This window comes from Maniola jurtina, chromosome 25 (genome assembly GCF_905333055.1).
Source record: "Maniola jurtina chromosome 25, ilManJurt1.1, whole genome shotgun sequence".
NCBI lineage: Eukaryota > Metazoa > Arthropoda > Insecta > Lepidoptera > Nymphalidae > Maniola > Maniola jurtina.
In genome coordinates, this window is record NC_060053.1 from 4,579,324 (window position 1) to 4,593,343 (window position 14,020).

A 14,020-nucleotide genomic window follows, 5' to 3' on the forward strand; every position below is an offset into this window, starting at 1 on the left:
TTTATTTTAAGCGTCCATATTTATTTTTATCGTTAAATAAAATACGGTTTATATTTTATTGGATTGCAATTGAAATAGTTTTTTAAAGCAATGCTTTGTAGTAGAGATGAAATCGTTCGTTTTATTTGTACTTGTTTCGAGTTGTTACGTTTACGGACGGTATGATGGAACTGTAAGTTTTATAATATAAATACCTATTCATTACTAGCTGATGCCCGCGACTTCGTCCGCGTGGATTTTGTTTTTTTAAATCCCGTGTGATTTTCCTGGATAAAAAGTAGCATATGTCCTTTCCCTGGATGATAGTTAACTCTGTACGAGATTTCATCAAAATCGGTTAAACTGTTAGGCTGTGAAAAGCTAGCAGACAGACAGACAGACAGACAGATAGACAAACTTTCGCATTTATGATATAAAAGTAAAGATTAGAAGGTATCTACACAAAATATGAAAATGTTGTATAGAAGCAGACGTTACTTTGCGGAAGTCCATTATATGTATACAAGGAACCAAAACCTTAATTTGCTACAATCGAAACAGACAAATCTGTATGTTCCAACGTGCAGCTTGTGATATGCACCACCCGCCCTCCCACTGCTAAACATGCATGAAAAGCCAGCCACTAAGCAAGCAATACCCACCTATTCAACTTTTACGTCAATCTATCGATTGATGATGACAATGACGAAAATAAAAACTTTAACTACACATTATAATATATCCACTGTCTTTTTGGTGATATTGTGATCTTCAGGCCTAACTTCTGAAAAAAAACTTTTCAGTTCGCCAAACTTCTGGCCAGGCGTAAGCGAGATGCCGCAGGCGCTTTGGAAATTCGCACAAACCACGCACAACCGATACACGCGGATGTTAGAAATGATCACACTGGTGTAGATAAGGTAATCTTCTCGATCAATCATCGGCCCACTACTGAGAACTATGAAAAAGCGGAAATAGATTGGTTAAGATATCGGGGGTAGTTTAATTCCATGGATTTAACACTCTACCTAAAAAGGTGGGAGTTAACACTCAACAGTTATTGTATTAAACTTAATTAATACAGTACTAATAATACAAGAGCTTTGACGTCTAACTTTTCGAAGTTTTGTGCGTTTAAATTATTTAAATTGCTTTAACGGGTAAGGAAAGCATCGTGGAGAAACTTGCCTGACAATTCTCCATAATGTTCTCAAAGGTGTGTGAAGTCTGCCAATCCCCAATTGGCCAACATGACGAACTGTGGTCTAAACTCTTCTCATTCTGAGACGAGACCTGTCCTCAGTAGTGGGCTGGCAATGGGTTGACCAAAATGATTATTAAGACAGGTTACCGAGAAGATTATGGAGAATTCTCAGGCATGCCGGTTTCCACATTGTTTTCCTTTACCGTTAAAGCAAATGATACTAATTGCTCAAAACGCACACAGCTCCAAAAAATTAGGTAGAGTTCAAATCCTTAATTTTTTAGTACTTTATAAAATAACTAGCTGATGCCCGCAGCTTCGCCCGCGTGGATTGGTCAGATCCCCTGCAGCATCAGGATTGAGGAGTTGGACTCCAAATTTTTTATGAAACAATGTCGCAAAGTTCCTCTATCGATTAAAAAAGAAATGACGCAAATCGGTTCAGAAATCTCGGAGATTTCGGTGTACATAGGTAGAAAAACACAACTCCCTTTTTGAAAGTCGGTTAAAAAAGTAGCCTATTTTACGCCCTGGTCAATCCTCTACTTGCCTGTGAAAGTCCCGTCAAAATCGGTTCAGCCGTTCCAAAGATTAGCCTTTTCAAACAGACAGACAGACAAAAATTTTAAAAACGTGTGATTCAGTTATGGTATCGTTCAAATAACCATATGAGCTTAATATGAGGTAGTTATTTCGAAATTACAGACAGACACTCCAATTTTATTTATTAGTATAGATTAAGTTTAATTCAATATATCAGCAACCAAATTAACACCAGAAGCTGTTAACCCCCACCTTTTTAGGTGGAGTGTTAAATCCATAGAATTAAACTATAAATAAAGCACTCCCTAATTCGGTCGCCCTTCTGAACACCCTTAATAATTCACAGCCATGCCCGAAAACTTACTTAGGAAACTTTCCGTCCAATATTGAACCGGGAACCGTTTTCCAGGTAGGTACAGAGAGTTGCTACATCACTAGAGCAATAGATCTCGCAAAATAGACTCACTGGTGTATCAAGGGGATATAGACGTGTTTTTTTCACTCAGTAAGTTGAAGCTAGACTAATATTATATGCAAATAAACTTTTTTGTACAAATAAATCTTCATACTATAATATTATAAAGGCGAAAGTTTGTGTGTATGTTTGTTACTCCTTCACGCAAAAACTACTTGACGGATTTGGCTGAAATTTGGAATAGAGGTAGATATTATCCTGGATTAGTACATAGGCAACTTTTTATCCCGAAAAATCAAAGAGTTCCCACGGGATTTCAGAAAACCTATATCCACGCGGACGAAGCCGCGGGCATCAACTAGTACCTAATACATAAAAGGGAAATCTGACCGCTAGGCTGACTGGTCTATCAACCCATAGCTCAAATTACAAGACGGATCGGATTGTGATTTGGCATGCAGATAGCTATTATGACCTAGACATTTGCTAAGAACGGATTTTTTAAGGAAGGGTTATTTTACGCCAACTTACGCAGCCGAAGAAAAATGTTTATTCGATCCAAACTTACCTCTTCATAACCATATAGGTTGCGATGCTTTTTAGCACTTGATTGCTCCTCTTGGGTATTAACTCAATGGGCAGGTATAGCTAGGTTAAAAATAAAATCTATTTTGCATTGTAGTTGCTTTGGATATACATAATTTATAGTATTCCAAACATTGTAGTCGTCGTAGTAGTTGATTGATGATATATAGACTGTAGACTGTAAAGTAGTTACCTACCTGCCTAGGCATAATATGAATTTATTACACCTATGAATAAAAGGATTATGAGTGATGATACATCACAGTTTTGTATAAACCAATTTTGTGGAAAGTACGGCAGGTTTTAGGCAAACCTGTCGTACTTTCCACAAAGCTTAGGATATTTTTTATTATGTAAAATGTACAGTGAAAAAAATACGTATAAAAAAATACATATAAGAACCAACACATATCTATGGAACCAACACATCCAGTCAGGAAATCCTGACATACAAATTTTTCGACACAAGTGTAAATTAAAAATTTATAACACCCCCGACAAGTGAATGTTACAGTAACTAGAAAAGAGCTGATAACTTTCAAACGGCTGAACCGATTTTCTTGGATTATAGCAAAAAACACTCTCGATCAAGCCACATTTCAAACAAAAAAACTTAATTAAAATCGGTTCATTAGTTTAGGAGCTACGATGCCACAGACACACAGATACACACGTCAAACTTATAACACCCCTCTTTTTGGGTCGGGGGTTAAAAATAGGTAGTTAAGTAATAACAATAGAATATCAGCTTACTCTACAGATTGTACGTCTACCGTACAAGTTCACATTTTTTTTTTACTCACTATAGGTAAGCGCTTGACCACAATCACACCTGATGGAAAGTGATGATGTGGTCATGGTAAAATGGGACGCGTTTACCTAGAAGGTGTCTATGCACTCTTGTTTTAAAGATACCCGGATTGTAATTGGTAGGAAACATTACATTTGATTCGTGTAGATCACATTTCAGGTAACACCGCCAAGAGACACCATCTATCAAGACAAGTCCCTCCGAAAGTCCCTCCCTCGCACTACGGGCTTGGATATCGTGCGAGCTGTGAGCAGGCTAGTGACTCTAGTGGCTCTGGTTTTCACCGTAGTGGAGTTTTACCCTCTAGCTCAACAGCTGTATTACACCGTATACGACTTCATGTACCCTAAATAAATAATTTGTTTATTTATCCTGTATTTTTATCCTTTGTCATAGTATTAAGCATTAAAAATGTTTGAATAAATAAATAATTTTTACGTATAACTCTTTAATTACACCCAAATTGCTCGAATGACTGGATTAATTAACATGTTTGCTGAATATCAAAAAGCCAATTAAAAAGTACGTTACATATTTTGTGTGTAATTGAGTTTAAGCCTTTTGCTACCTATTTTCATTTGAATTCATCGACTTACTTAATAATTAATTTGGGAATATACCTGAGTATATATCAATTTTGAGAAATATATCAGTAGGTATATACTAGTCTAGAAGACGACAGTAATTAATCACCTATCGCACATAGTTAATTTTATTGTCAATATAATAATAGCTTGATGAATAATTAATACACTAGATAACAACATTAGCTAATTGAACCAATATCTTAATTATTATAACATGCTCCTTGCCAGCTCTTCTCAGTAGAAACTGCTTTCGGAACCGGTGGTAGATTCATAAGTGACACAGGCTGTCCTACGTGAAATAATAAAAATTCACTTCATTTTATTTGGTAGGTACCTATCACAATATACCTACATCTTCATCGATCCATCTAGATACAATAAATGTTATTGGTATCATACACGAAATAAGTAAAAGGCAAAAGAAATCCTAATCAAATCTGATTACTATTACCATGTACTACGTCAAATTATTATTCTACTACAAAAAATTCGGGCCAAATCAATATACAATTGAAAGTTTAGCAGACACAAGAAATTATGCTAAACAGACGATCTATACTCGAAACATGGTTTCGTTGTTAGATAGGTACTTACTATCTATTGTCGTAAGGTCTAAACTAGTACTGTACCTAAAGAAATGTACATAAACCTCAAAGGCTTTAGCGTACCTTTTCAAATTAAAGCTACGCCCACACTTGCGCGTCGACGCAGGATGTGGGATGCAATGCGGGAGCGTCCACGAATCGAATCTATGCGTGCAGGTGTAATGATCGATTAGGTATCCATGTCGCCACTAAATATCGATATAATAGTCACTTTGGTTGTGCAGGTTTGGAAGATCCATAAAGTTATAATGCCCGGCAAATAACTTGGACCTGTAGAGTTGTAGTGGGAGAAAATTGGCGAATCCCGGAAGAGAAAATCGACGTATTAACCAATCGCGTGCACCCGCGCCGATTGATCAACCAATCGCTTGCACCCGCCATTTGGCAGCCAAGCAGGGGCCTTACTACCACCCCTTTGAGTAATAATGTTTTAATGTTGTTTTGACATTCTCATACAATGATTGTATGAAAATGTCAAAACAATATTGAAACATTAACTTTAAAAACGATGGTAGTACATAGGCTGCACTAAAAGTATCGGGAATGGAATATTTCCACTGTCCCTGTCATATTAAAATCTTTTTAATTGAAAACTCCTTGGTTTTAAAAATCGAATACTGTACAGGTATATTTGTACAGATATTTGATGTATATATAGTAGCGCCGTGTTCTCTACCAGGGTAGTAATAAAAACAAAAGAAATGAACACTAAAAAAATATATATTATAATTCACTATTTAAAGTTACAATACTTGTAGACTACCACACAATACAACGGGCTAGATGCAACTAACGAATTACGCTACGTCGTGGCACGCGTAGCCTCTAAAGTGATTACTCGCTGGTGCCTCTACATCACACCACCCCAAATTTTTATCTTAATAAAAATTAACTAAATACGAATTTCCGCAACCTTAATTTTATTTCACAATATTCGTTCTTCATTTTTCGACAACCCTAGCAATGTTTCCGATCCGCTTACCCAACAAATCATAATTTAAACACGTCACCCAGTTAAAGTGTTCCTTTGATTCGATGCATGGTACATCTCTTAACACATTATACTTGAGATGAGGTCACTAGAACTTGAGCGGGTGGCGACGGGGTCGCTGTGGCAAGTCCACTTACAATTGTTGCTATTCCCACGCCATCCAGCCTTCGTTGCACTCAACGCTTCGAATGTTGGTTACATTACATTTTACATTTACACACTATCCAATAAATTATAACAATCGTCAACCACTCTAACACTCTCAATAATAAGGTTTAGTTATGACTTCTAATAAAAAATAATACATGAATAAAATAAAAAATAATATATGCGGATCGGGGCCATTTTACAATACTTATTTCGTAATACTTATTGTTTAATTGCTAGTTGATACTCAAATTATTCTACTGATACCTAACGGGCGTTTTGCTGACTCTCCCACTCCGAGTAGTACGGATTGTATGAGTCGGCAAAACGTCATCGTCGCTAAATCTACATTTTTTCTTACATGTCGTTTCAGCCGGCGTTTGTCGTGGATTTTTGATATCCAATACAAAAGCTGGTTTCAACCTGTCAATGGAAATAAGTGCTTGTCTATTGGGTAACTGTACTAAGTATGCTTTTTCCAACCGCTTTATGACGTCATAGGGACCGTCATACGGTGGTTGTAGACACTTACGCATTACATCGTTTCTAACAAAAACTTTTTTACAGTCTTTTAAAGCAGGGTGCACAAAAATAGTTCGAGAGTCTCTCTGTGTCTCGGGTTTCGGTCTTAAATTACTAATTACCTGTTTCAACTGCTTTAGGTACTCCTCACCGTCCGTTATCTTACTATCCGATGGTTCGAAAAATTCTCCAGGGAGCCTCAGAGTTCGCCCAAAGGTTAATTCCGCGGCACTTACCCCTGTGTCACTGCGTGGTGCTGCACGTAGTCCCATCATAATGGTGTGCATTTCTTCAACCCACGATCTATTGTCCTTTAATCTCGCCATTAAGGCGGCCTTAAAACTACGATGCCATCGTTCGATCATGCCATTACTTTGTGGATGGTACGGTGTCGTCCTAAACTTATGAACCCCTAAATATTTCATTAACTGTCTAAAAAGACTGCTTTCAAATTGCTTTCCTTGATCTGAGCTCAAATTAATAAAACACCCATGTCTAGTAATCCATCCTTCATACACGAGTTTGGTTACTGTCTTCGCACAAATATCTTTAATTGGAAATGCTTCCGGCCAACCCGTTTCTCTATCTATCATTGTAAGACAATACCTGTAGCCTTCCTCTGAAATAGTGAATGGACCTGTAATGTCAATGTGTAAATGACACATTCTATCTACTTTTGCAAATTGCCCTAAAGGTGACATAGTGTGTCTGTGAACCTTTGCTTTTTGACACTCTATGCACGACCTAGCCCAAATACCTATATCTTTATTCATCCCAGGCCAAAAATAATTATTAGTTACCATTTTCCTTGTTGTTCTAATGCCAGGATGGCTGATGTTATGTATTGCTTCGTATGCGATACGCCTAAACTGTTTTGGTAAGTAAGGCCTAGCCTTATCGCCTCGCAAGTTACAAACAATGGGCTTATTTACACTCGGCAAGTCAATTTTTATTAGTCTCGTGTTACCGTTTTTTGTTCCTAGCAATTCTGTGAGCTCTGTGTCGTTCGCTTGCGCGATAGCCACTTCTGTGAAGTCAAGTACTGACGGGCACGAAATTGTTTCAACGCGCGATAACGCGTCCGCAGGCGCGTTCTCTTCGCCTTTTGTATAGCGTATATCCGTCGTGAACTCACTAATAAATAATAACTGACGGGTCCTTCGCGGCGTTTCTTTACTACTACTTAGCTTTTTAAACGCAAACGTTAACGGCTTATGATCTGTATACAAAACGAGATCTCTACCTTCGAACATGTTCCTAAAATATTGCACTGACAAATAAAGCGAAAGTAACTCCCTGTCGTAGGTACTGTACTTTTGTTGCGTGTCAGTCAATTTTTTCGAAAAATAACCTAACGGAACCCATTCGTTATTTACTCTTTGTTGCAATGTGCCTCCAACACAAGTATTTGACGCGTCTGCCATTATAGCAAGCACTTGACCTGTTATCGGATACGCTAACAAAGCAGCGTTCTGTAAATTCCACTTGCATTGTTCGAAAGCTTGAACAGCACTTTCTGTCCACACTATACTACTTTTGTCACGTTTCTTTGCTCCGTGAAGATACTTATTTAATTCAGCTTGATATTCGGCTGCCTGACGCAAATGACTTCTATAGAAATTTACCATGCCTAGAAATCTACGAAGTTCCTCTACCGTTTTCGGTCTGGGAAAGTCTACAATGGCTTGGACCTTGCTTGGCAACGGTCTTAAGCCACTGGCTGAGACCTCATGACCCAGAAACTCAACTTTATCCTGCGAAAACGCGCACTTTGCTAAATTAATAGTTAGTCCAACTTGTTGTAATCTTTCAAAAACGGCCTCTAAATGTTTTTCGTGGAGCGAACTATTTTCGCTAGCTATTATTAAATCATCTAAGTATGAAAAAACAAATTCTGCTTTATAATTCGCGCAATCTGGGTTATTTTGCTGAAAATTTGCCTCTAAATCCTGTAAGACATAATTATTCATGAAACGTTGAAACGTCTGTGCTGCGTTTCTTAAACCGAAAGACATACATGGCCATTCAAACAAACCAAAAGGTGTAATGATAGCTGTTTTCTCCACGTCATCCTCTGCTATCGGAATAAAGTGATACGCTCGGTTAATATCAATCCTGCTAAATACTTTCTTATCGGCTAAAATAAACGTAAAATCCTTTATGTGAGGAATTGGGTATCTATCAGGCTTCGTAATTGCATTCAGCGCTCTATAGTCTCCACACGGCCTTATATTACCATCTTTTTTAGGTACAACGTGTAGAGGACTCGCCCACGCACTCTTTGACGGGCGGCAAATACCCATTTCCTGCATAAGGCGAAATTCTTCTCTTACCTTTTTAAATCGGTCCGGGGGCAACGGCCTTGGGCGCGCATGCACCGGAGGACCTGAAGTCTCGATGTGGTGTCTTACGCTGTGACGTGGTGGTTCTTTGAACGTCGCTGGCATTGTCAATTCCGGAAACCTACTTAGAAGAGAATAACATGGATGCGACTCGGCTATAGTAAAAATAGATGAATGCTCCGAGTTTACTATAGTGGAAATTACATACATGTTAGTCTCCTGATCTAACAATCGTCTGTTTCTTAAGTCTACTAACAAATTATACTTAGCTAAAAAATCCGCTCCTAAAATGGGTTGTTTAACGTCGGCTATTACAAAAGTCCACTTAAACGCACGACGCAATCTTAAATTTAACACTAGAGTCTTTGTTCCGAAAGTTTGTATTTCACTACCATTCGCGGCATAAAGTTTGTATTTATTATTCATTGCACTGTCACACACTGATTTATAACTTTTAGGCAACACTGAAATGTTCGCACCTGTGTCTATTAAATAACGTATGCCATTGTCTTTATCCGTAATACATAAACGGTGGTTCCCTAATTCGACGCAGGTACCCACCGGTTCTACCTGCATCTCCACTAGTTTTCCTGCTGCTTATTCCAGGTGCACGGCTGTTCACAGCGATTAGCTCTCTGCCTGTATCTAAAATGATGCACGCAGAGCCAGTCCGGGCTATCCGGGGTACGTCTGGACCTGTTGTCGTCTCGTCCTCTGGAACGCGAACGACCACGGAACCTTCCGCGACCTCGCCTGCCTCGCCAACTGTGTCTGGACCTGTCCAGCTGGTCCAACCTCGCATGGATCCTGGCTATTTCAGCTGCCATAGACGAAGTTCCGGGTACCGCCTCCTTAACTGCCACTTCTGCTATCGGTTGGGACTTCATAGTTTCCATTACTTTGTCAGCAATCACGGCTAGTCTGTCTAGATCTTTGGCTTCTGTCGCAGCCAGAACGCCTCGTGCTGCTGCTGGTAGCAGATTCTGCCATAAAACGCTTAGGGTATCATTACTAATTTTACCCCTGGCCAGATCCTGCATTTTCCGGAGGAGGTGGCTGGGTTTCTGATCACCCAGTTCCATCTCCCCGATGAGCTTCTGTATCTGGCGGTTCTCCGACTCTTCATATATGTTCAGCAACCTTTCTTTAAGTACCTCGTACTTATGCACCTCCGGAGGATTGATCAGGATGTCTGTCACTTGTTGTATGACATCCTTACCCAGCTTGGATACCACTATATTATACTTGGATGCGTCTCCTTGTCTTTGTGGTGCCAGTATTGCTTCCAGCTGGATAAACCAGACCCTAGGTTGGTCGGTCCAAAACTCCGGGATCTTCGACGTGACAGATATCAACGCTAGATACGTGTCTTCGTCCTTCACTACTGTCGTAGGTTGCGCCATTTTTACAGTTTTTTAGTTTTTCACTTCCTTGCACGTGTTAACTTGAGTTGCCCTAGCTTACGTTACGTTACTTTATTTTAATAAAATTAACACGCGCTACCCTGGTAGTTCAAAGTCCGAGTCACCAATGTACAGGTATATTTGTACAGATATTTGATGTATATATAGTAGCGCCGTGTTCTCTACCAGGGTAGTAATAAAAACAAAAGAAATGAACACTAAAAAAATATATATTATAATTCACTATTTAAAGTTACAATACTTGTAGACTACCACACAATACAACGGGCTAGATGCAACTAACGAATTACGCTACGTCGTGGCACGCGTAGCCTCTAAAGTGATTACTCGCTGGTGCCTCTACAAATACCATTTATTTATTTAAAAAAAGATTCTCGGTCTTTTCACAATGTCTTGTCAAACTTGTTTAGTCGTTGAGAAAATGGAATTGACTCGAGAAAATTCTAGAGCGATGATTTATTATGACTTTCGAAGTGGTTTAACACAAAAATAGTGTGTTGACCGGATGATTTCTGCATTCGGTGATGAAGCCCCATCCAAAACCACAATTTATCGCTGGTTTGCTGAATTTCAACGTGGACGTGTCAAGCTCAGTGATGATCCCCGTCAAGGTCGTCCAAAAACTGCAGTCACCCAAGAAAACGTTGATGCTGCTCGTAAGCTGATTGAGGAAGATCGACATGAGACATACCGCGAAATTCAGGCAACTTTAGACATTGGCATGAGTCAAATACAAATATTCTTGCATGAACAATTAGGTGTAAAAAAGTTGTTTTCCCGATGGATACCGCATTTGCTCTGTGAAGAGCAAAAAGCGGCTCGCGTTACTTGGTGCGTCAGAACTCTCGAAAGATTCCACGCAGGATCCTCAAATGCTGTATACAACATCGTATCAGGTGACGAATCCTGGATATACACGTACGAACCCGAAACAAAAAACCAGTCACGAGTTTGGGTGTTCGAAAATGAGTTAAAGCCAACAAAAATTGTTCGTTCACGAAGTGTTGCAAAAAAATGGTGGCCACGTTTGTCTCCAAAACCGGCCATGTTGCGACTATTCCTCTTGAGGGACAAAGAACGGTTAATGCAGAATGGTATGCTAGCATTTGTTTGCCACAGGTCGTTTCTGAACTTCGTAAAGAGAACTGCAACCGCCGCATCATCCTCCATCACGACAATGCGAGTTCTCACACCGCGCACAGAACAAAAGAGTTTTTAGAGCAAGAAAACATAGAATTATTAGACCATCCGCCGTACAGCCCCGACCTAAGCCCTAATGATTGCTGTACTTTCCCTAAAATAAAGAATACATTGCGTGGTCAGAGATTTTCATCACCTGAAGAAGCTGTGGACGCCTACAAAACGGCCATTTTGGAGACCCCAACTTCCGAATGGAATGGTTGATGATACGATGGAACCAATCAATGATTGGTTCCATCGTATGGAAAAATGTGTCAAATTTCGCGGAGAATACTTCGAAAAGCAATAAATACATTTTTAAATAGTAATGTTGTGTCTCTTCCTTGATTCCCGAAATTTTCAGTGCCGCCCTCGTAGGGCCCCAGGTCAACGCTCAAGTTGTTTGCTGGGCACTGTAACTGTGCGTAAATAAAATATTCGTCTCAATCTGTCTCCATCTGTCATTGAGATTAGCTTTTCATGCGTTTCTTTGAGAACATTATGGATGCAGGTTTCCTCACGATGTTTTCCTTCACTGTTAAAGCAAGTGATATTTAATTGCTCAAAACGCACATAACATCCGAAAAGTTAAATGAGCGTACCCGGAATCGAACCCCGGAGCCTCCAATAAGTGGCCGAAGTCACTCGGAGGCCACTAGGTTATCACCGCTTCCACAAAATCTAGATTATTAAATGTTAGTCTCTACAGAAATCAAAACAGAGTTCTGTGGTAATTTACAAATTAGTAAGCAGGGTAGGATGTTAATTTAATTCGTCAATATTTAAGTAGGTATACAGGATGTTAAATACCAAGACATATTATCCGTTATAATTCGTCCCATGCCAACGGATCCTAATTGTGATAACTGACATTGATGAGGGTAGGAATTATTGCTACCCCGAAAAGAAACAGTATTCAGAATTCCAATATCACGACTTCAAACGACCTATTTGTTGTTTAGTCAGAAATATTTACGGTTTTATGCTCGATTTACTTCAATCTATTTTATCTGTATTATTTCTATGCCTTTCCAGAAATGTTTATGAGAAGTTCCAACTCACTTCTCAAAGCTTTCTATATTGGGTTTTCATTAGAATACTAACCAATCATACTTAATGAAATTTTGAACATAATGTTCTAGAAACGAATATCTGTTTGCACAATTTCCAGATTTTTGTAAAAAAAATGTAGTTTCAAAGTTACACGGGCACATTTGTATTTTTTTTTTTTTGAAAATCTTGATTTTGATTCTGCGGAACTATAATTCCACATGAATTCTACACATTTTTATGGGAATTTGGAAAACTACAGACATAACAGGGCTCTCTCCGTCACTTACTAAATACAATCGTAGTCCCAATTTCATTTGAATACTAAGCAACCAAAGTCCATGAAATGCAGACATATTCTAGAAACTAATCTGTGCCTGTGGTGTTTTAGATTTTTCCAAAAATATGTAGTTTTAAAATTTACAGGGGCTCAAAGATTTGAATGTGAATTTTTATTAGCGCGTAACTTTGAAACCGAATATTTTAACGGAAATCTGGAAAACTACAGGCATAGATATTAGTTCCCGGAACGATTTTCCAAAATTCCATTGAGTATGATTGGTTAGTATTCCAATGAGAGACGAACTGCGTTTGTATGGAGCGAGTAACAGAGAGACCCCTTATAAATACTAATTTCCCGAACGTGTGTACAAGCCTCCGTTGAGTTTGATTGATTAGTATTCAAATGAGAAGCAAATTACGTTGGTTTAGAGGACGCTACGAATAAACTTCTAACGATGTTTGGACTTTGGTGCTACAGTATTGCGTATATTTAGCGAGTAAACTTTACTGGCAAAGCCGTGCCGCTTAGCGTTCCGGTAATATGCCATGTAAAAACCAAAGGAGTATGGGTTTAATGAAAACTGCCATGCCCTTCCAGGTTACCCCGCTTCCATCTTAGACCGCATCATCACTTACCACCAGGTGAGATTGTAGTCAAGGGCTAACTTGTATCTGAATAAAAAACCGGCCAAGTGCGAGTCAGACTCGCGCACTGAGGGTTCCGTACGCGGGTATTTTTTCCAACATTTTGCACGATAAATCAAAAACTATTATACACAAAAATAAATAAAAATCTGTTATAGAATGTACAGGTAAAGCCCTTTCATATGATACCCCACTTGGTATAGTTATCTTACTTTGAAAATTGAAACACATTTTAATTTTTTTTTTTAAATGATGTAACCACAAATTCACGGCTTTCAGATTTATTCCTGTACTTGTGCTATAAGGCCTACCTACCTTTCATGATTCTAGGTCAACGGGAAGTACCCTATAGGTTTCTTGACAGACACGACGGACGGACGAACGGACAGACAGACGGACAGACGTTCCGTTTTTCCTTTTGAGGTACAGGACCCTAAAAAAGAAAAAACAGAGTAAAACGGTTCAATTTCCATTGGGTCAGTTGTTGTTGTCACCTTCATCTTCTTTCACCGTTCTACGAAAAGCCTTGAGCGTTGGGATCTGAGGATGACATCAAATCAACTCGCAGAAAACATTTCTTTTCAACATTTCTGATGCGAATCGCATAGATGTGGAACGCCCTTCCGGCATCCATTTTTCCTGCCACGTATAACTTGAGTTATTAGGTTGGTATCGCTAGGTATCTTGCCTATAAGCTAGGACTTAAGTA

The 14,020-nt window shown here is 39.0% G+C and overlaps 1 protein-coding gene across 3 annotated transcripts; it reads left to right on the top strand.

Annotated features, from left to right (window-relative positions):
* The first annotated feature begins 93 nt into the window (after window positions 1-93).
* Window positions 94-3,905, top strand: LOC123878151. 3 transcript variants are annotated; one of them, XM_045925251.1, is made up of 4 exons: window positions 94-172; window positions 783-899; window positions 2,073-2,135; window positions 3,697-3,905. In XM_045925251.1, exons 1-4 carry the CDS (start codon window positions 107-109, stop codon window positions 3,889-3,891), a joined length of 441 nt encoding a protein of 146 aa, XP_045781207.1. In that variant the 5' UTR covers window positions 94-106; the 3' UTR covers window positions 3,892-3,905. The 3 variants fall into 3 exon arrangements, with proteins under 3 accessions (XP_045781207.1, XP_045781208.1, XP_045781209.1); XM_045925252.1 differs by lacking the exon at window positions 2,073-2,135 and having other exon boundaries at window positions 3,685-3,905; XM_045925253.1 differs by lacking the exon at window positions 2,073-2,135.
* The last annotated feature ends 10,115 nt before the right edge of the window (window positions 3,906-14,020 follow it).